At 48.0% G+C, this 21,048-nt stretch overlaps 2 protein-coding genes across 3 annotated transcripts; one reads left to right on the forward strand and one right to left on the reverse strand.

Annotated features, from left to right (window-relative positions):
* The first annotated feature begins 1,773 nt into the window (after positions 1-1,773).
* On the forward strand, positions 1,774-5,828 carry LOC4335923 (uncharacterized). Its single transcript, XM_015779150.3, has 5 exons — positions 1,774-3,136; positions 3,243-3,470; positions 3,564-3,794; positions 3,898-4,160; positions 4,279-5,828. The coding sequence occupies exons 1-5, from the start codon at positions 1,916-1,918 to the stop codon at positions 4,748-4,750; spliced, it is 2,415 nt and encodes an 804-aa protein (XP_015634636.1). The 5' UTR covers positions 1,774-1,915; the 3' UTR covers positions 4,751-5,828.
* On the reverse strand, positions 5,343-16,261 carry LOC4335924 (uncharacterized). 2 transcript variants are annotated; one of them, XR_010740854.1, is made up of 10 exons: positions 16,024-16,261; positions 14,884-15,003; positions 14,574-14,746; positions 13,629-13,993; positions 13,479-13,557; positions 13,058-13,374; positions 12,565-12,984; positions 6,602-12,425; positions 6,435-6,523; positions 5,343-5,873 (listed from the first exon to the last, which is right to left on the reverse strand). XR_010740854.1 is itself a non-coding variant. In XM_015781184.3 (10 exons), the coding sequence occupies exons 2-10, from the start codon at positions 14,994-14,996 to the stop codon at positions 5,723-5,725; spliced, it is 1,866 nt and encodes a 621-aa protein (XP_015636670.1). In that variant the 5' UTR covers positions 14,997-15,003; positions 16,024-16,261; the 3' UTR covers positions 5,343-5,722. The 2 variants fall into 2 exon arrangements, 1 of the variants encoding a protein (XP_015636670.1); XM_015781184.3 differs by having other exon boundaries at positions 6,602-6,760.
* Positions 16,262-21,048: the final 4,787 nt, after the last annotated feature.

The following is a 21,048-nucleotide window of genomic DNA, read 5'->3' on the forward strand; positions in this document are numbered from 1 at the left end:
ACTGGAGCTTCATGTCCCACCCAATTCATCCTTTAGTAAACTATGATAATATATACGCAACTAAAAAAAGAAAACCAACTTACTTTTACTGACATGTTTTCTGAAGAAAATAAGTCTACCTTCTTTTCAAATAATGAAGAATATTATAAATAATTGCTTATAGATATTACTTAAATATGATTAACATAAAGCTAATAGGTTATAAACTTATAAAAGCAATTAATGCCATGAAAACAATTTATAGAGAAATCATGGGAGGTGTTCTCCGGTTAATATTTCACTTTTATAAGTATCTTAAACTTAACGTACGACATATGCCCATGCATTCGTGCGGGCTACCTTTCTAGCTATACTTTAAAAGTTCTCTATATCTATCGCTACTACTATTTACAAAGTAGTATAAAAGTGCTGATATTGTTCATTCTTGGATATACTACTAGGCACCGTACAATACTATATGGAAAGCAAACAAGTATATAAACTACTAGGCAGTAGCACAAATTTTGACAATTTGACCCTTTGCAAAAAATAATTATACAAATGAACCGTAGCCAAAACTTATTTCAAAATTACCCTTTTGTTCAACGCCAAATCTCATGACGCTGAACTTAGACAACTCAGCGCCACGTCAACTGGCGCTGAATGTCGTGCCATCGTGGATGGGAGTATGAGTCGGCGTGCCAACCTGCATTCAGCGCCATGCTATTTGACGCTGAGGTGTTTGAACAAAAGGGTCGTTTTTAAAATAAGTTTTGACCACGGTTCATTTGTATAATTAGTTTTTGCAAAGAGTCAAATTGTCAAAATTTGTGAGGCAATAGTGTACATACTACTTCCTCCGTCCCAAAATGAAGCCATTTTTTAGGTTGGCATGGGTATTAAGAAAGTAGGTGAGAATAATTAGAGGAAGTGTGTGATTGGTTGAAAAGAGAAAGTAGGTGAAGAAGAATGGTTGCGATTGGTTGAGAGGAGGAGGTAGGTGAAGAAATAGCTTTATTTTGGGACAAGATACTGTGCTAGAAATAGCTATATTTTAGGACGGAGGGAGTATAAAACAAAAAGTTTGTACTTGTGTGCCGAGAAAAAAAAATACATATACTAGTAACGTGCTTCCTCAACCATATCAAAAAATTTGAACCTGCGTATGTAACGGCCGGAGTGCATGCACGCAGAAATTAAAAAAAAAAAGAAGGGAACAGTAATTTATTTTTCTCTTTTAATCTAACTATTCATAATCAACTAATGGATATCCAATGAGAAGAGGGAGTACATACACTGTATATAAAAAATATAGATATATTTAATTTTTTATATGTATACATTTTTAGTGAATAAAAAATATATACACGTATATAAACTTTGTAAACGTACATATACAAACTTTACATATGTATTAAAAACCAATAAAAAAACTACAAACTATGTAAATGTGTGAGATACTACGTACCTATACAATCTTTGTAGATGCACATATTAAAAAATAGTAAAAAAGGAGAGAAAAAACCCAAAAAAAAGCGTACGTACACACGTATTAAAAAACCGAAAAAAGAGAAAAAAAATACCGAGAGGAAACCGAGAAAAGAAAAAAAAACCCGGAAAAATAGGGCCTCCCCGCGTCCTCCATCTCCGTCTCGGACCCCCCTCCTCGCCGTCCGATCCGCCTTGGGATTCCCAATCCGTTTCCGAATACTCCCCCCACACCCGCTGTGTATATATTGCCACCTCAAACGACAGAGGAAAGCGTAACACAACAAACCCAACTTCTTCTCTCTCGAGGGAGAGAGAGAAAAACCAAGAAGAAGTCGAGGAGAGGAGAGGAACAGTAAAGCAGCGAAGGAAGCGAGTTTGCTTGCGCGCGCGCGAGATTCGTCGCCACCATCGTCGTCTCGTCGATCGGCGCGCGAGGGAGGGAGAGATGGCGGTGGCGGCGATGGAGCTACCGGCGGTCCGAGCCTACGACGCCCTGGGGATCAACGAGACGTCCGTCAAATCCATGCCGTTCGAAAACCTGGCCACGCTGATGCAGTCTCCGGCGACGCTCCAGGCCACCAAGGCGGTGCTCGACCGGTTCGAGAAACTCTTGCCTCTTCTTTCATCGCCGGTCATAAACATCGATCACCTCCTGAAACACCTTGGATCTCCAAAGAAGAAGAAGACACCACCACCTGCTGCTGCTGCTAGCGCGTCTCGATACTCGCTGAGGGTAGTCCTCTGCTCCTACATGATCCTGGCTCATCCGGGTGCAGTGTTGAGTGGACAAGGGGAGAAGGAGAAGCTACTTATGGATTCAGCAGGAAGCTTTGTCAAGGAGTTTGAGCTATTGGTTAAGACTGTGCTTGAGAAGCAATCGACTGATGCTGCTGCCGGTCAGAAAATGTTCAGTGCTCAGCTGGCCGATTTCGATAGAGCATGGTGCGCTTACCTCTACTGCTTTGTGGTGTGGAAACTGAAGGATGCGAAATCGCTGGAGGACGATCTTGTCCGGGCTGCGTGCAAGCTTGAGCTGTCGATGATGCAGACGTGCAAGCTAAGTTCAGATGGGCAGTCACATAATGGCCTCTCTCATGATATGAAGGCGATTCAGAAACAGGTTGCTGATGATCAGAAGCTGTTACGAGAGAAGGTTCATCAACTGAGTGGCGATGCAGGCATCGAGCGGATGAACTCTGCTCTTTCGGACACAAGGTCAAAGTTCTTTGAGGCGAAGGAGAACGGAAACCCATTAGCTGCATCAGTTGCAAACGTATCTACTCCTTTGAGCATTGGTTCGTCTGGATCGAGCTTCACTGCCCAATCTTTGCCTGGAGCTGCTTCATCGCCAAGCAGTTCATCTCTGATGAAACAGCCGACGGACAATGAGCAAATGCTCAATGAGATGCTTCACGAGGACGATGTTTCTTTTGGTGGCAACTCTGATAACGTCAGTTCCGCGGAGAAGGAGTTTCAGGCCAAAGTGAAATCGACGATGGAGAAAGCGTTTTGGGATCTGGTTACTGATTCGATGAAAGGGGACAAACCAGATTATACCCAACTAATTAACCTCGTGAAGGAAGTCAGGGATTCATTACATGAGTTGGCTTCCAAGGAGTTGAAGGAGGAAATCCTCGAGAACATTGACCTCGAAATTTTGTCACAGGTAAGGAATCGGTGGTCTTGACAAAATAAAATAGTTAGTATTAATTTGCTTTTGTTAAACCCAGTATATTTTGAATTAATGTTGTTATTTTTTTTTTGGATGAAAGGTGCTCGAGTCAGGCTCCCAGGACACGCGATATCTGGGGCAGATTATGCACTACTCCCTGGATATGATCAGGAAACTATCTGCCCCTGCAAAGGAAGATGACATGAAGAGGAGTCATGAGAAATTATTGAACGAGTTGGCTGCAAGTTCCGAAGTTAATGACAATGGCATCAGCTCCTTTGTCATTGCTGTCATCAAGGGCCTGCGTTTCACTCTCGAAGAAATAAAGGTTTGTTCAATGTTAACACCTTGACTTAGTCCTGACATAGATTGCACTTACTTTGCGCCGTGTTTTCCTAACATTTTTTCTGTGATTTAACAGCAACTGCAATCTGAAGTTAGCAAGGCTCGCATCCAGCTCATGCAACCAATCATAAAAGGCTCTGCCGGAGTGGAGTACCTGCAGAAGGCTTTCGCGGATCGCTATGGACCTCCTGCTAATGCATCAGCGTCTCTCCCTATAACTAAGCAGTGGGTTTCGGCAACGAAGAGCATCGTGGAACAAGAGTGGAGCTCACATTTGGAGTCTCTCCAAGCTTTGCCAGCAGATCATGTAAGTCTCTCTACGATCACAACAATTTTTACGGTTGTATTAGCATAGGCAGCAGTCTTAAGTTTTTCTCTGACTGACACTGAATTTTAACCCGTCTTGTCAGGCTCAACGCGTTGTTGTTCCGGCACTTCGAGCTGGTCACGGTGCTCCAATGGCTCAGGCTTCTTCGTCCGCAGCTAGCGGTTCTGGTCTCCCAGAATGCAAGGGTGAGAAGATCGACAAGCTGACAAGGGTTGGCTTGTTGCAACTTATCAGCAATGTGGAGGGCCTGAACATGCAGTCAACCCCTGAGACCTTCCAAATTAATCTGCCGAGGTTGAGGGCTGTGCAAGATCAGTTTCAGAAGGTGATTGTGATCGCGACGAGGTAAATAAATATTCTCCACCTTGAACTTTTGAACTAAATCTGTCGATTCAGAACAACTGATTTTTATACTTGATGCATGTGATAACTGAAATCAATCTACCATGTCTGTCTGTTCCAGCATTCTCGTCCTGCATCAAGTTCTGGTGTCGAAGGTCGCTGCTCCGGAGCTGCAGAACGCCATCTCGGAGCTCTACGACGCTCTCGTGAAGCTCCTCGACAGCAACCCCGACGCTTCGACGGAGGAGATCGTGGAGGCGATGGCGAGCTCTCTGGCGACGGTCGGCTCTCTCTCTCTGCCGGAGAAGCAGGCTCAGGCCACGGCGGAGCTCGCGACCAAGATGCTCCTCAAGAGCCTCCAGGCCGGCGACGTCGTCTTCGGCAAGGTGTCCCGTACGGTCTACTGCGCGTTCCGCGGCGTCGTCCTCGGCGGCGGCGGCGTCAAGGGCAAGAAGCTGGCCGAAGCGCCGCTGCGACGCCTCGCCGCGGCGAAGCTCGCCGACAGGGTTGTCAAGGCCGGGGAGATGCTGATAAATATGGCAGTCATATCAGAGAAGGTCCATGGACAATGGTACAAGGCGCTTGCCTTGTGATTAGCAGAATAGGGTTTGTGTAGTTTTGTTAATGTATATTACAATACGGATTATGGAATGTAAATTTATATGGGTAGGAAATATTGGGCATTTTGTACATGAATTTACATAGGTGTTGATTGGTAGGCTAATTAAATTTCAGTGTGTCGATTCTGGGTGCAGGGCTAATATGGATGACCCTCACTCCAGAATTTAGTCGGTGGTTAGATGTGCTCAATTGCACCTGGGTGTAAGTTAAATCTGGTGTAATGTATTTGCTCTGGGAACTGAAATAATGTGAATATTTAAATTTAAATATTGTGATGTAAAAATTTCGATCGGTTGTGCAGTGGGGTGGTTGAAATTTGGTTGGCATTCACCAGAAATCCTCTTATTTTTTTTCTAAGATCATATAGATGTGATTAACTCTTACAGAAATATACTACATTAGGATTTAGTAGATACCTGTTCCTCCAATATCTCCCGTGGACCCTTAAAAAAAGTACAAATGCAAGAACAAAACCAACTTCTCACGATAAAACAGAATATGAAGATTAGAGCCTAATTTTCTCATTAAAACAAAACATAATAACGAGACAACAAAACAGAACAGTTGATAATAAACAGGTAATGGTATAGATTCATGGAACTCGACAAGGCGGAACAATCATATCCATAGTTCCATACAACGGATGGACCTCTGCACTCTCTTCACTATACAGAGGATTTCTACTGCTTAACAACTCTCAGTTACCCAATCCTCCAAAATGGATATGGGATCATCAGCTTATAGCAGCATGAGTCCACTCGAATGCGATCTTTCCTTCAAGCAGCTCGCCTAAGCCGACTATGTCTAAATGACAGGTTTCCTCTTTTGGTGTATCAACAGCTATCAAGGACCCAAAACAAACCGCTACAAGGGTTCAAAGGGTAGGGAGTAAAAAAGAAAAAGAAGATGTCAACCTATCAAGTATCATATCAACCAGTAAGAGCTCAGTTTTCCTTCCATTTGTTGACATACTTGAGGAATAACATCGAAGGGTTATCCCTTGGTTGGGCCTGTACACGAGAGGATCGCCGCAGTGCAGCCTCTTGGAGTAGCATTTTCTGGGTGACGTCCTTCGTTCTTTTTTCCAGAGCATTGCTACATCGGCCAACACAAAGGTCAATTGCTAAACAAACAGAGCAAAGAGTTTACCATAAGTGTCCAATGCCCACAGGCTGAAAAGTAACATGAGAGCATATGGTGCCCATGCTTAAGGTTTCCTTCATGTTTGAGAAACACACAAAGAACATTTTACTTGTACAAATAAAGACTGCAACTGTAAGGCAAACAGGTCTCAAAAAACCTACACTCAATGATTAATCTTTCAAGATCTATTTTTAGGAGCTTCGATCATGTCTAGCAAGTATAGCGCATCCATTCAGTGAAAAATGGAGGCTACGGTGTGTTATTTAGGCCTTGAACTGAATGTTCCACCAGTAAAGACCATTCTGGACCATTATCTACATTAAATAACATTTTGTTTTTTAAAAAAATTAGATGTAGGCCTTCAAAAAATTGACATGGGATGATTAACTTCTTTCCAGCTAATCTGTCACTTCCAAAAATTAACAGAAGCAACCATCAAACATGTAAAAAGTACCCAACTACAGCAATGAGTGAATTATCTTATATTTTTTTCTTTGAATGAAAATTGAGTACCTTATCGTATTATAGAACTTATCAAGCTGCCGTTTCAGTGCTCTCTCCCTTATGCCTTTAACATTTAACGATCCAATAAGCGCATCAAGCTGTGGATTACAAATTGAAACAGAACTGTTAGCCAGAAAATAAAACATAGGGATTCCCAAAGTTTGCAAAGTGATCACCTCTTCCTTAGTGCTGTAGTAACCCCATTCTTTGGAATCTGCACTTTCGACAAAAAGTCGTCCTTCATGCCTAAAAAACCAATATCTGTTGTAGTACCTGTCTTTTCCAAGGGAATTGCTTTGTACAGATTGTTTCTCCATTTCTGTTCCAAGGTGCCTCTGCTGTAGGAATAAGTCTTGGCTGGTTGGTCTTGGTCTTGTGGTGCCTTTTTTTCCTGCTTTTCAGCTTTCTAGGACAGCATCTCTACTTTCAGTTTGGATGCTCTAGGACAGTTAGGACAGCAGTTTGTTGAGATGCTCTAGGACAGTTTGTTGGGATGCTCTGCTCTAGGACAGTTTGTTGGGATGCTGACAGCACCCTCTTAGACTAGCATGGCTGCATGGCTGCTACAAGCAGCTATAAATATGTATCCAATCCTCTTTGGGAGGACATGGCTTTTGTGTTTAGTGAATGAAGAAAACCAGAAAATTGCCCCATCTCGAGTGCCATCCTCTTCTCAATGAGAGTAACCATAAACATCTCTTGTTCCACCCCTTCCCAAGCTCGGTTGAGCTCTCAGCCAGCAGCAGCAGCAGCAGCACCGGTTGCCCCTCCTTCCCCTTTCCCTTCCCCCTCTCCACACAGCAGCCCCCCGGAGGTGCGCCATGTCCGACGCTCGGTCTCGGCGTTCGGTCGCCTCGAGCACTCGGCGTCAGCAGGACGCCGAGCTCGCCGCAGCAGAAGAGCGCAGGCGAGCAACGGCTCAGACCGCTGCAGCAGCAGCGAGGGCGGCCAGACTGGCGGCAGCGGAGTTGGCAGCAGCCAGGGCGGAGGCGGAGGCGGAGGCGGCGGAAGATGCGGCACGTGCGGCGGAGGTAGAGGTTGAGACCTTGCGCAGCAGCATCAACGGCTCCATCGCCGGCGACATCACCGCTGACAGGGAGCTTGAGGAGCTGGCAAGAGGAAGGGCACGGGAGCGAGCAGAGCGGTGGGCAGCAGCCCACCTCCACGGCGGCGGCGGCGGCCCAAGGGATCGTGCGCCCGCCGACGGGAACCCAGACGGGCGCGGGCGTGCCGGCGGCAGCCCGGAGCCCGCACGCGGCCCTCGCAGGCGGCACGGCTCCCTCTCCCCTGACCGGCGCCATGGTCACCACGGCGTCCAGACGGTGGTCAGGGATTTTGGTCCCGGCGGTGGGTGGCCTACCCTCACCAAAACCAACTACATCGAGTGGGCCGCGGTGATGAGGGTGAGGCTCCAGGTGCGGCACATGTGGGAGGCAGTCCGGTACGGTGACGTCGACTACGACGAGGATCGGCGGGCACTGGATGCCCTCATCGCTGCAGTTCCGCCCGAGATGCAGTTCTCGCTTTCCCAGAAGCGGACTGCCAAGGAGGCCTGGGACGCCATCGCTGCGGCACGCATCGGCAGCGACCGCGCCCGCAAGTCCACACTGCAGGCACTCCGCAAGGAGTGGGAGAACCTGGCCTTCAAGCCAGGTGAGGATGTTGATGACTTTGCTCTCCGTCTCAACACTCTCTTGCAGAAAATGGTGCAGTACGGCGACGACACCTACGACGAGGAGAGAGCTGTCGAGAAGCTCTTCCGCTGCGTCCCTGAGAAGTACAGGCAGATCGCTCGCTCGATTGAATCTCTGCTGGACCTCTCCACGATGTCGATCGAGGAGGCGTTAGGTCGCCTCAAGGTCGTCGATGGTGATGAGCCACGGCCTCTCTCGGGGCCCATCACCATCGGCGGGAAGCTCCATCTCACTCGGGAGCAGTGGGAGGCCTCTCAGGGTGACAGGAGGAAGGGGGAGTCATCTTCCCCGACAGGCGGCCATAAGCCGCGCAAGGCGCGGGGAGGTGTCCAGCTACGGTGGGCGCGAAGACGTGCCGAGGGTGGCGCCCGCAGAGGCGCCCAGGGCGTTGCCACCGGCAACCACAAGCCGGCACGAGACGACACCTGCCGCAACTGTGGCAAGCTTGGCCATTGGGCCAAAGACTGTCGACAGCCACGACGCGGCCAGGCCCACGTCGCACGGGTGGAGGAGGAAGAGCCGGCTCTGCTCCTAGCTCACGCAAGCATCGAGCTACCTCCAGCGGCACCGGCCGCAGCGGCTTTCCTCCACCTTGATGAGCCGAAGGTACTCGTCTCCCTCTGTGACGGCTCCAGCAACGACAAGGCTGATGGGTGGTACCTCGACACCGGCGCCACCCATCACATGACCGGCCGACGGGAGTTCTTCACCGAGTTCGACTCCAGCGTCCGAGGCACCGTCAAGTTCGGGGACGCCTCCGGCGTGGAGATCAAGGGTGTTGGCTCCGTCACCTTCACCGCCAAGTCCGGTGAGCACAGGCTGCTCACCGGAGTCTACTACATCCCCGCGTTGAGGAATTCTATCATCAGCGTGGGACAGCTGGATGAGAACGGCTCACGCGTGTTGGTCGAGGACGGACTCATGAGGATTTGGGATCGCCGTCGTCGCCTTCTTGCCAAGGTAACCAGAGGCACTAATCGACTCTACATCCTCAGCGCGCAGGTCGCACATCCAGTTTGCCTCGCCGCTCGTCGGGACGACGAGGCGTGGCAGTGGCACGAGCGCTTCGGGCACCTCCACTTCGAGGCCCTGAAGCAGCTCAGTGCCAAGGAGATGGTGCGAGGCATGCCGTGCCTTGACCACGTGGAGCAGCTCTGCGACGTCTGCGTGGTGACAAAGCAGCGGCGGCTCCCCTTTCCCCAGCAGACGAGCTTCCGAGCCAAGGAGCGGCTCGGGCTCGTGCACGGGGACTTGTGTGGCCCAGTGACACCGGCCACACCAGGAGGACGACGTTATTTCCTGCTGCTCGTCGACGACCTCTCCCGCTACATGTGGGTGATGGTCCTCGGCAGCAAGGGAGAGGCTGCGGACGCCATCAGGCATGCGCAGGCTGCTGCAGAGGCGGAGTGCGGCCGCAAGCTGCGCGTGCTGCGCACCGACAACGGCGGCGAATTCACGGCAGCTGAATTCGCGTCGTACTGCGCTGATGAGGGCATTCAGCGCCACTACACCGCGCCGTACAGCCCACAGCAGAACGGCGTCGTCGAGCGGCGCAACCAGACGGTTGTGGGGATGGCTCGGGCCCTCCTCAAGCAGAGGGGGATGCCGGCCATCTTCTGGGGGGAGGCGGTGGTGACGGCCGCCTACATCCTCAACCGCTCGCCTACCAAGGCCCTCGATGGCAGGACACCGTACGAGGCTTGGCATGGGCGCAAGCCGGCGGTCTCCCACCTGCGGGTCTTCGGCTGCCTCGCGTTCGCCAAGGAGCTTGGCCACATCGGCAAGCTCGACGACAGGAGCACCCCAGGGGTGTTCATCGGCTACGCGGAGGGCTCGAAGGCCTACCGCATCCTCGACCCGGAGACACAGCGTGTGCGCATTACGCGCGATGTTGTGTTCGACGAAGGGCGAGGGTGGGTATGGGACAAGGCGGTGGATGATGGTTCGACTCCGACGTACGACGACTTCACCATCGAGTACGTCCACTTCGAGGGAGCTGGGGGAGTAGGCAGCTCTTCTTCACCGAGCGTGTCTACCCCAGTCCCCGAGCCTCCACCGACTCCAACACCAACACACCCTCGGGCCACGACTTCGACTACGACGAGCTCTTCGTCGACACCACCCCAGCCGGTGTCCCCACACGCTCCAGCACCAACAGCCACTCCTCCGGGCACGTCTACTCCGACGCCAGCTCGTGTTGAGCGCAGCCCGGTGGAGTTCGTTACTCCGCTCTCCCACGACGGGGAGCGCATCGACGCGTACCATGACGGCGAGCAGCTACGGTACCGTACGATGGAGGATCTTCTCGGCGACCAGCCGGTGCCGGGACTGGTGCCTCGCAACCTGGAGGCGCAGTTGCACCTTGCGTGCGACGACGGTGAGCCTCGGTCTTTTGCAGAGGCCGAGAAACACGCGGCATGGCGTGCCGCGATGCAGTCGGAGATGGACGCGGTTCAGGAGAACCGCACCTGGGAGCTTGCTGACCTCCCTCGTGGTCACCGCGCGATCACCCTTAAGTGGGTGTTCAAGCTGAAGAGGGATGAAGCCGGAGCCATCGTCAAGCACAAGGCTCGCTTGGTGGCACGCGGTTTCGTGCAGCAGGAGGGGATCGACTACGACGATGCCTTCGCTCCCGTGGCACGGATGGAGTCCGTGCGACTCCTTCTTGCGCTGGCTGCTCAGGAAGGCTGGGGCGTCCATCACATGGACGTCAAGTCGGCGTTTCTAAACGGCGACTTGAAGGAGGAGGTCTACGTGCACCAGCCGCCGGGATTTGTGATCCCCGGCAAGGAGGGCAAGGTGCTACGCCTGCACAAGGCCCTCTACGGCTTGCGGCAGGCACCGAGGGCGTGGAATGCCAAGTTGGATTCCACGCTCAAGGGGATGGGCTTCGAGCAAAGCCCGCACGAGGCGGCCATCTACCGGCGGGGCAATGGAGGAAATGCCTTGCTGGTGGGTGTCTACGTCGACGACTTAGTGATCACCGGCACCAAGGATGCAGAGGTCGCGGCGTTCAAGGAGGAGATGAAGGCCACCTTCCAGATGAGTGATCTGGGGCCTCTCTCCTTCTACCTGGGGATCGAAGTGCACCAGGACAACTCCGGGATCACGCTTCGACAGACCGCCTACGCCAAGCGCGTCGTTGAGCTGGCTGGGCTCACCGATTGCAACCCAGCTCTCACTCCGATGGAGGAGAGACTGAAGCTGAGCCGCGACAGCACAGCGGAGGAGGTGGATGCTACACAGTACCGACGTCTTGTGGGGAGCCTTCGCTACCTCACCCACACACGGCCGGACTTGGCCTTCTCCGTCGGCTACGTCAGTCGGTTCATGCAGCGACCGACGACGGAGCACCAGCAGGCTGTGAAGAGGATCATCCGCTACGTTGCGGGGACTCTCGACCACGGTCTCTACTACCCGAGGTGTCCTGGCAAGGCACACTTCGTCGGGTACAGCGACAGCGACCACGCCGGCGACATCGACACCAGCAAGAGCACGAGCGGGATTCTCTTTTTCCTCGACGAGTGCCTCGTTAGCTGGCAGTCAATCAAGCAGCAGGTGGTGGCCCTGTCCAGCTGCGAGGCCGAGTACATGGCAGCATCCGCCGCTTCGACCCAGGCGCTCTGGCTTGCTCGACTGCTTAGTGATCTCCTCGGCAGAGATACTGGAGCGGTGGAGCTCAGGGTGGATAGCAAGTCCGCTCTGGCCCTGGCAAAAAACCCCGTTTTTCACGAACGGAGCAAGCACATCCGAGTGAGGTACCATTTCATCCGAAGCTACTTGGAGGAAGGGAGCATCAAGGCGAGCTACATCAACACCAAGGACCAGCTTGCGGATTTGCTCACCAAACCCCTTGGGAGGATCAAGTTCCTTGAGCTTTGCTCCCGGATCGGGATGGCTCAACTCTCCCACAAGACGGCGCACAAGACTTAGGGGGAGAATGTAGGAATAAGTCTTGGCTGGTTGGTCTTGGTCTTGTGGTGCCTTTTTTTCCTGCTTTTCAGCTTTCTAGGACAGCATCTCTACTTTCAGTTTGGATGCTCTAGGACAGTTAGGACAGCAGTTTGTTGAGATGCTCTAGGACAGTTTGTTGGGATGCTCTGCTCTAGGACAGTTTGTTGGGATGCTGACAGCACCCTCTTAGACTAGCATGGCTGCATGGCTGCTACAAGCAGCTATAAATATGTATCCAATCCTCTTTGGGAGGACATGGCTTTTGTGTTTAGTGAATGAAGAAAACCAGAAAATTGCCCCATCTCGAGTGCCATCCTCTTCTCAATGAGAGTAACCATTGAAATTCTAACATCTGCTATGCAGAAAAAGCAAAGATTAGCAACAAGACTTGCACCTGCTGTCATGGATAGCTTCAGCAGAGACATGCATTTGCATATGTAAGAATGAACGTGCATATGCAAGTTCACATGAAGAAGGGTATAGGTTCTCACAGGATGTACTTTCCCCTCTCCCATCTTGTTGGCATAAATGTTTTTCTTCTCCTTTCCTTCTTTTTCCACAACCTGACCATTTACATTCCCGTTGACATTTTCTGCAGCATCTGTCTGACTCATTTCCTTTTCTGTCACCCCTTCCATGGCCAGCTTATGCTCTTCCTTTTTATTTCTAGCAAGCTCTCTTTTTGATGCTGCAATAGCTTGTTGCTGGTCAATCTTTTCATCTATATTCTGTCTTACAGCAGAAGTTGTTATGGCTTCATCTACCAGTTCCCGCAGAATTTTAAGCTTCACGGCAGTGTGAACAAGTCCATAATGCCCCCTTCTTACAGTTGATAAACTACTGGAGAATTCTTCTTTACTTGTCATTTCCAAGAAATCACATAGATACTCAGCCCAGGTGACCAATGTTACCTACGCATAGTGCAAGTTAACAAGAAAGGACAAAAAAATATGCATGCTTAAATGATGGATAAGGCAAAGTCACCTTTAATTTCCTTCTCTTGTTCTGGAGAAACATAAAATACCCGCCTCCATCTTTAATGAGCAAATGGAAGAGTGCAGCATGTAATTCCACAAGAAGAACAAGGTTGCTTTCTTTGTGGCAGATTGCATTCTCCAGGTCCGAGAGGGAAAATGGAGACAAGCATAAAATCCTCCCGTAAGTCATGCAGAAGTCCCAAACCATAAGTAGATCCCCAACAGAATCTACAGGCACTCTGAAATCTGTAGACAGTGGACGTCTTTTTGACAGACTGGGATCATCTGCTGTAGGCCTTAATAAAAGATCATCAATTGGCTCACCTGCATAGTCATGCAAAAAGTGAACAATAAGAAGCTGGGCAAAAATGTAGTTGTATGGAACATCAAATGAACTGAGAGGATGACATGGTTATCTGTTAAGTCACCTTTCTTCAATTTTTTTCTGACATCATCTGTGGTTCCATTCTCGAGTCCTCTCCTCAGTTTTGGCAACCCTTGACCATTCTACAAGCCATGGTTTCTTTAGGTTTAAGATAATAAGGAACACAGTAAATAAAATGAGGGAAGATGGTTACCAATAAGTCTTTTGGGGGCTCAGTGGGTATTCCATATTTCTTTGCAAGATTTGCATGTATAATCCATGGGGAATTCTGTGATGTTGACTCCCTAATATATATTTTCAGCATGCTACGACTAGCACGTGCCTTCTTGCGAATTACTAGATCATCGGCTTGAAGAACTGAAGTGTTAGTCTCTGCATTGTCCTGACCAATCCAACCCACCTCATACATCTTGGTGTTACCAGAGCCAATAATAACCTTTAAGATCTTGCAAGCAGACACAGAACCATCTTTTCTACCATTTAGTTCTAATCCTTCAAAAAAGTCTTCTTGGAGAATACTGTATATTTTGTTGACAAGGTCAGTCAAGCTAAGAGTGCCTGAAGCAAATGTAGTAGAAATTCCACTCTATCAAAATCATCAAATAATCCAAAATATTGTAAAGGGAATAATTAACTTGCCTTCACAGAAGAGAATTCAAAAAACTATATAAGAACACTAATGATACACATCAGTGATACCACTCAAAACACCAATAATATAGTACAGATACTAAATATACAGTAGATCAATAAGTCACAGATTGTCCCTTTTGCAAACTATAGTGAAGTTGAGGACTAGGCAAACAACCTCCACATGGGCGCACAATTACAGGACGACATCTCATCAAAATTATAAAAAAGAGAGATTTGTCACACAGAAAGCCTTCTGCGTGTTACACTACACCCCAAGGGGAAAACTACGGACCTAATATATCTTTCAAACAGTATTAGCTCAGTCAAACTTCATATAGCACAGGAAAAATGAGAAAATGCATAGACAGAATACTAATCAATTTGGACACAGACCAACAGTGTGCACCATAAAGAAATAAAAAACCATTGCATTTTCTGGAAATGTGCAATCATAATAACGCTGCCAAGAACTGTAACAGGTTTAGGAAAAGCTTGGTGGTCATACTGTATTGAATCATATGTAGAACAGGCGCTATTAACTCTCTTGGCAACTGTTGAGCCTTCTCTGCAGCATGATGCTCTGAGACCAGCGCTTCCTCATATGTTAAATTTGATTTTCCAGACACCTTACATGTCCAAACTCTTTCACGATAAAGGTTTACCCTATTCAGGTATTCCCTAATAAATAGTCAAGGACATAACCATATTACTTCAACATAATCTAATACAAGTACATAATATCAGATTAGAATGGAAATTATTCTTCATATAAAGGACAACTCAATAAGCAGCCATTAAGGCATGAAAGAGGATACTGGTAATCTCGGAATATCTCCTTGGTATACCGAACTTGGAACACCTTGTCCTCTGGATTCAAGTCCTTTGGCGGATCCAGTAAGAAGAACGGTCTCCTTTTTAAGAGAGGCATTGCATCCCTGTAATTCAACAAAAGACACCTCCATAAGTTTTTAAACTATTCACTTCTTCATGGGAAGCTCTAAATTAGCAACAGCCAAATCACAGATAAAGCATAAATATCTTATAAGAAGATATGGCATATCATATAGTGTCAAATTTTTCATAACATTAGTTCAATACTGCATGGGATATGATAGTTTATCACATTTAGCACCAAATGGTTAAAAAAAGTCAATACAATTTTCTTTTGTCGTTTGTGTCAATCCGACTTAGAACGCTTCACGTGGATGCTAATCTTCACAACAAAATTAAACAGCGATGAGTTAACATTTATCTGATGTAACCACACAAATATAAACTAAAATGCAGCACCGCAACACTCATAAATCCAATGAGCAACTAGTTCTTTTACTTGGTGTAGCTGCACTAACACTAAGTCAACAATACACCCTTCATGTTTCGTTAATCCAGCAGCAACGTGTTGATATCCCTATACCGCAAGAACTAACAAGCCCCCGAATGCACAGCCACAAAACACACTTATCATTTCCATCCTTCGGTTCGGTCGACAAGCACAAATTTATGGTAGAAACAGAGTAGCCACTTTTAGCAGACAAGAATGCAGCATGAAGTAGTCATTCCTCAGCTCCAATCCACGTCCGATTGAAGGATTGAGAACACCTAGGGGTAAACCACCAGTTCACCACCCAATGCCCCCCACCTTCAAATCATCAACCCAAGCTCCCCGCAAAACCCCCATTCAGTGCACCGAAGCTCTCCCATTCCCCACGCCGAATCCCCAAAACCCCAATTCCCCCCAAATCGAGCGGCTCCAAACCCTAACCCAACCCCCAAACACAACACAACACAACACCACCCCCGCCGCACCCAACCGCCAACCTGACACCTCCGTAGTCCGTACCACCCTCGGGCACGAACAAAACCGCACAACTCAAACCCGCGATCCTGCGTCACCCACCCCACAGCCCAACACGACGGCGAAAGAGAGCAAATCATTATTCCCGAGGCGGCCTCACCCAGAAGTCCGGGCCCGGGTGGAACGCTACGGCCGACGGCGCGCCGCAAAAAAGGCGACGCTCGCCGGGGGAGTAGCTGCGGAGTCGGAGGTTCCAGCGGGGGCGGAGCGAGCGGCGCGCGCCCGGCGGCCTCGCCGGGCTCCGGTGGCGCGGGCCGGAGGCGAGGCAGCGACGGCGAGAGGAGGACGGAGGGGGGAGAAATCGGAGAAACGCAGGCGGCAGCAACGGAGAAGAGGAGAGGGAGCGACGCGTGGCTCAGGCGAAATTTATAGCGGTTTTTTGATGTGGCCAGAAATGGGCCTGTTTCCTTGGAGAATCTCTCCCGTCTCGTGGAGGTTGTTTTATTTTGCTCCTGGGTACCTCGGTTTTAAGAGTATTTCTGCACCCACCGTCCCCAGAGGACTTGATGATTAATGAATACTCCCTCCCTCTAGAAAAAAAAATCTCCCATACCAGTACAACGAATCTAGACAAAGAACTGTTCAGATTTGTTATACTATGTGGAGTCACATCCCCTACTAAATTATTATTATTTTAGAATGGCGAAAGTAGTATTTAGCCGCCGTTCGTGCCAGCCGTCGTCGAAGCCACCACCGCCACCACCTAGGGTTAGATTGGAAGGGGATCGAGGGTGTGGAGCGTGGGCGACGAGTGTGATTTACCACACCTTATCAGGCTTACATAGGACTAAGGCCAGAGCATTTATATTCTTTTGAAATTTCTCTCATCTTTTCTCTCGAGAGTGATAAGATATTGTCTCGAGTGTCCACAGCCAATTACACAAAAATTGTGGAGTCCATCGGAAGTGTCACTTTTTGCGTTGGATGTTCAACTTTTGTCTAATAATAAATACTCGTAGTGTTCTCACGTAAGGTAAGGTAGGTAAGGCTATTGAAGAGATAAAGCCTATTTAATATATCTCGATTCATGAGCCGATCTGCCAATGTTAGGTATGGGGCTAGAAATCAATTCTTTTGAGATTACTTTGATGAGGTAGAAAAATCGACTTATTCTTTTACGGAGGAAGTATATATCTCAAAACGTTCGGTATAGTTGAAACTCATAGTCATAATGTGTGAGTCCGTGACTGACTAGCTGGAACACTAAGGTCTGAACATTACAAATAGCATTTGATGTGAGTTCATGTAATGTTTCATGTACTCCTACTACCTTCATCCACACAATTGTAGCTAGTGAAGTTCAAATAATATCGCGCATTGGACAGGGGAGAAAGATTGAAGATGGCCAATTCACTAAACGGAATTAGGGTGTTACCTCTCATCGGGAAAGTGTGAAACATGTCTAAACCTTTGTCTCCTTTCATCCATCTTCTTTTAGGTTAATTTCTTAAGCTACCCTTTTATTATTGCCAAACATCGACACAAACCATGAAGATTTATTATTGGTAAAATAGAGTTAGCTTAAATACAACTAGATCTATTTTTTTTGCGGGACAATACAACTAGATCTATAAATCTGAAGAGAGGGTGAAAAGAAACAAGCCAATTTTTTTAAACGACTCGCACGAGACGGTGCGAAGTTCTATTGATAGAGTAGGAAAAAATTACAAGATTACAACCTTGGAGGGTCGTAATCAGGAAAAAGGAAAAAATATATCACCACCCACACACCGACATCACCAACACACAAGCCCAGGAGAAGGCTAGCACCAGATCGACCGCCGCTAAGCGTGACCGACCGCCACTAGTCAAAAAATTTGGTGTAAATGTGAGTTTGTAAAATGGGTACTGAAAAGGAAACATTGCTTGGTTAGCTGAAGTGATGTTATTCGGTGCAAGTGTGAGGTGCATCACCCAATTATACCTTCCAACTTTCCTTGGTTTATTTTTAATTAATTACTGCGTATATTAGTTGAAAGAAAATTGAAAAAATATTTTTTTATTATTTTGTGTTTATATACCTATATAGCGAAAATTTGCACAAATATACCTATTCCCCGATGTGGTTACGCGGGATCGAGGCGGTCCCGCACTACCATTCCACGGGGACCGGTGGTCCCGCAGCACGGACGCTCGGTACCGCGGACCGGCCAAGCGGCACCGCGGTCACGCAGGCCGGCCGCGCGTGAGCGGGCAGCCAAGCTGCACATGCACACTGTTTTGACACTGTTCATGAGCCGGTTCCACGTTGGATCGGCGGCACCGCTGTTTGAACAGTGCAGAACAGTACTGATACCGTAAAAAAATGTGGAACCGAGCCGCTCCCGCACGCCCGTTCCGTGGGACCGTGCCGCTCCCGAGGTGCTCCCGCATCCCCGCCGCTCCCGCATACTCGTGCCGCGGGCTGCATCGCTTCCGCGCAACCGCCGTGCGGGACCGGCAGGCGCGACCGTGCTTACCGTACCGCTCCCGCTAACCTAGGATGAGGTATATTTTCGCAAATATATTTTTGTAAGTATATTTTTGTAAATTGAAAGGAAACAAAAGTATATTTTCAATTTTATTTCCCTATTAGTTATCACGTGAGAAAATAAATAGACGAAGGTGACACGTGAATTGGGCTCGGAGACGCAGTTGCCCACGTGGCCGCACGTACAGCACCACGCACGGCCTATTTGGGGCCCACTTGAGGCCTGGGCCTTCATTTCCTCCGGTCAGCAAAGGAATAATGGCATTATCTTTTTACTTGTGCTTACACTTATCAGCTAAAATTTTAATTTTTAACTTTAAATTTGGAGTTAATTTTGAGGTTCTTCCATTAAAGTTTTTTTCGATCTTTGATTTTAGATCGCTAAAAACACGTATATAAAAGTTTTATTCATAATTTTTTTTTTCGTTTGCAAATATGTCGTTTGGCTTATTCCGCAGATAAGCCAAACGATGATGCTGTAAGTTCACTTGCCATCCCTAAACTTTAGGCTGAGTTTGATTTATATCTGAAATCTTCACCCTTAAACTATAAAAAAAATACAACTTAGGTACATGGCATTATATATAGGCCTCATCTTTTTATGTTTATTCTTAACTGGCATATGATTGGGCCCACTTGTCGGTCTTAGAAGAGGAGGAGACCTCGATGTCTGGATGGGTATGCGCACGTCGAGCGATTTGATAATTTACCACTCCTTTAAATGAGTTTTGATTATTTGACATCATGATCCACTTTCATTCACTCAGATGGTCCCACTTATCATCCTCACAAGTGCCAATTTAAATAATTGGGCAACGAAAAAAAGTGTCAAATTATCAAATTTTTCGCGCGGGTCACGGGCGATGGAGGAGATCGAGGGCCGGAGCTCGCGGAGGACGACGAACAGCGCCGCGGCCCCACCGAGCACGCCGCCGTTCCTGGTCGCCGCCGCCACCTTCTCTTCCGGCGAAGCCGTGTCACGTACTCCCCTTGCTCGCCTCCTACTCGTCCATCATCCCTCCTGGGACGCAAGAACCAAAAGAAGAATCGTACTAATCCATAAAATCCCCAAAGGATCAAACAAGCTAGCCATGCAAAAGAAAACATCACAATTTAGGATGGAACAAGAAGGCTAAACGAGACAGGCGAGAATCATCAGACAGGTTGGCCGTTAGCCTCGACGACCGATCCAACAATTACCACGCCACGAACCATAGTGAACCACGAGAGCTCTCCTCTCAACAAGCGGGTAAACCATGATTCCGGCGAGGAACCACGAACGCGGCGCCGCCGCGGATTTCTGTTACGGCACCAAGTAAAAAGCCTCCACCCGATGGCGCGCGTGTCGGATGTGCAGGGTGAGCTCTTCGCGCTGGCCGTCGTCTTGCTGTGGCGACCGCAGCGAGCATGAACCACGAGCAGCGGTACAGCTGGGGCTGGATGGACGGACGGACAAAGGATTTTCAACACATAAGTACCAAAAGTACCATGACACCTATCATTTGCATACGACTCAAATAGTTATAGAAAAAAATTAGTAACATTGTTTGTGATGATATAAGTTTATATACAAACATGCAAGACTAAATTCGATCTACAACTAGAGAAATAAAAATAATAAAATCAGATAATGAATAGTACCCGTACAATGCAGATAAAATTTGTTATTTTTGTTTCTTTATATATCGATCGAATTTACACTTACATGTTTACATATTGTCTTATATTATCATGGACTATATTATCAAATTTTATGAAATTTTTTATAACTGTTTGAATTACATGCATACACCTAGGCATCTAGGTATAGAAAATACTTTTTGCTGGATGGACGACGAGACTGCTATGTCGCCAGGAACAGCATGTTCGACGGGGGCCGCGGCACTGGTTGTCGTTCTCTGCGAGCTCCGGCCCTCGATCTCCTCCACTGGCGCCTCCGCCATCTCCTCTCAGATTGCCAAATGGCCCGGTCATCTATCATGAAAGCAAAAACAGGAAAAACGGGTCTATACTGTCATGGGACATAAGTTACGCACGGTTTTGTATAGTTTAGGGGCGAAGATTTCTGGTATCGAGGATAAGGGAGGTCAAGACGTTAAAGTTGAGGGACGACAAGTCGACTTATTCTGTCAGGAAATAGAAGGAATAGTTGGGCCCAAACTCAAAATTTGGCCCAATGAATGAATCGCTAAAAGCTACTCTGAATTTTACTTCTAGCCTATCTTTCAATCTCCATAACTAGGCCCAACCGACAAAGCCCAATTAGACTTTGCGCTGCTCTTCTCTCTTCTTCCTTTTTTCCCAAAAAAAACGTCAGTTCGTTGCCGATGTTTTATATAAAAAACAATGTGACACATTTTAAAGAGTAAATACGAATAAACCTTATAGTGCACTGTTAATTAGGAAAACCTGAGCGAAAATCACAACCACAACAACTAATCTAACCTAAACTACCACGACCTAAACCCAACGTGAGGTATTGTCACCGAGCTTATCGTAGAAGTGACACAACAGCCTCGACTACACAAGGCATGTGTTACCATTGCGAACTTGCCACCCAAGTTACATAGGAGCTTCGACTTCACTGTAAACATGTCATTATTGTCAAACCCAACGTCAAAAACAAATAAACAGTTTCGACGTTCCACGATAGAA

Source organism: Oryza sativa, chromosome 4 (genome assembly GCF_034140825.1).
Source record: "Oryza sativa Japonica Group chromosome 4, ASM3414082v1".
NCBI lineage: Eukaryota > Viridiplantae > Streptophyta > Magnoliopsida > Poales > Poaceae > Oryza > Oryza sativa.

Coding starts and splice junctions, on each gene's coding strand:
- LOC4335923 (XM_015779150.3), top strand. CDS start 1,916: ATGGCGGTGGCGGCGATGGAGCTACCGGCGGTCCGAGCCTACGACGCC. Junction 3,137..3,242: donor ACCTCGAAATTTTGTCACAG/GTAAGGAATCGG, acceptor TTTGGATGAAAG/GTGCTCGAGTCAGGCTCCCA. Junction 3,471..3,563: donor TCACTCTCGAAGAAATAAAG/GTTTGTTCAATG, acceptor GTGATTTAACAG/CAACTGCAATCTGAAGTTAG.
- LOC4335924 (XM_015781184.3), bottom strand. CDS start 14,996: ATGCCTCTCTTAAAAAGGAGACCGTTCTTCTTACTGGATCCGCCAAAG. Junction 13,994..14,573: donor TCTACATATGATTCAATACA/GTATGACCACCA, acceptor CATTTGCTTCAG/GCACTCTTAGCTTGACTGAC. Junction 13,375..13,478: donor CAGAAAAAAATTGAAGAAAG/GTGACTTAACAG, acceptor ATGACTATGCAG/GTGAGCCAATTGATGATCTT.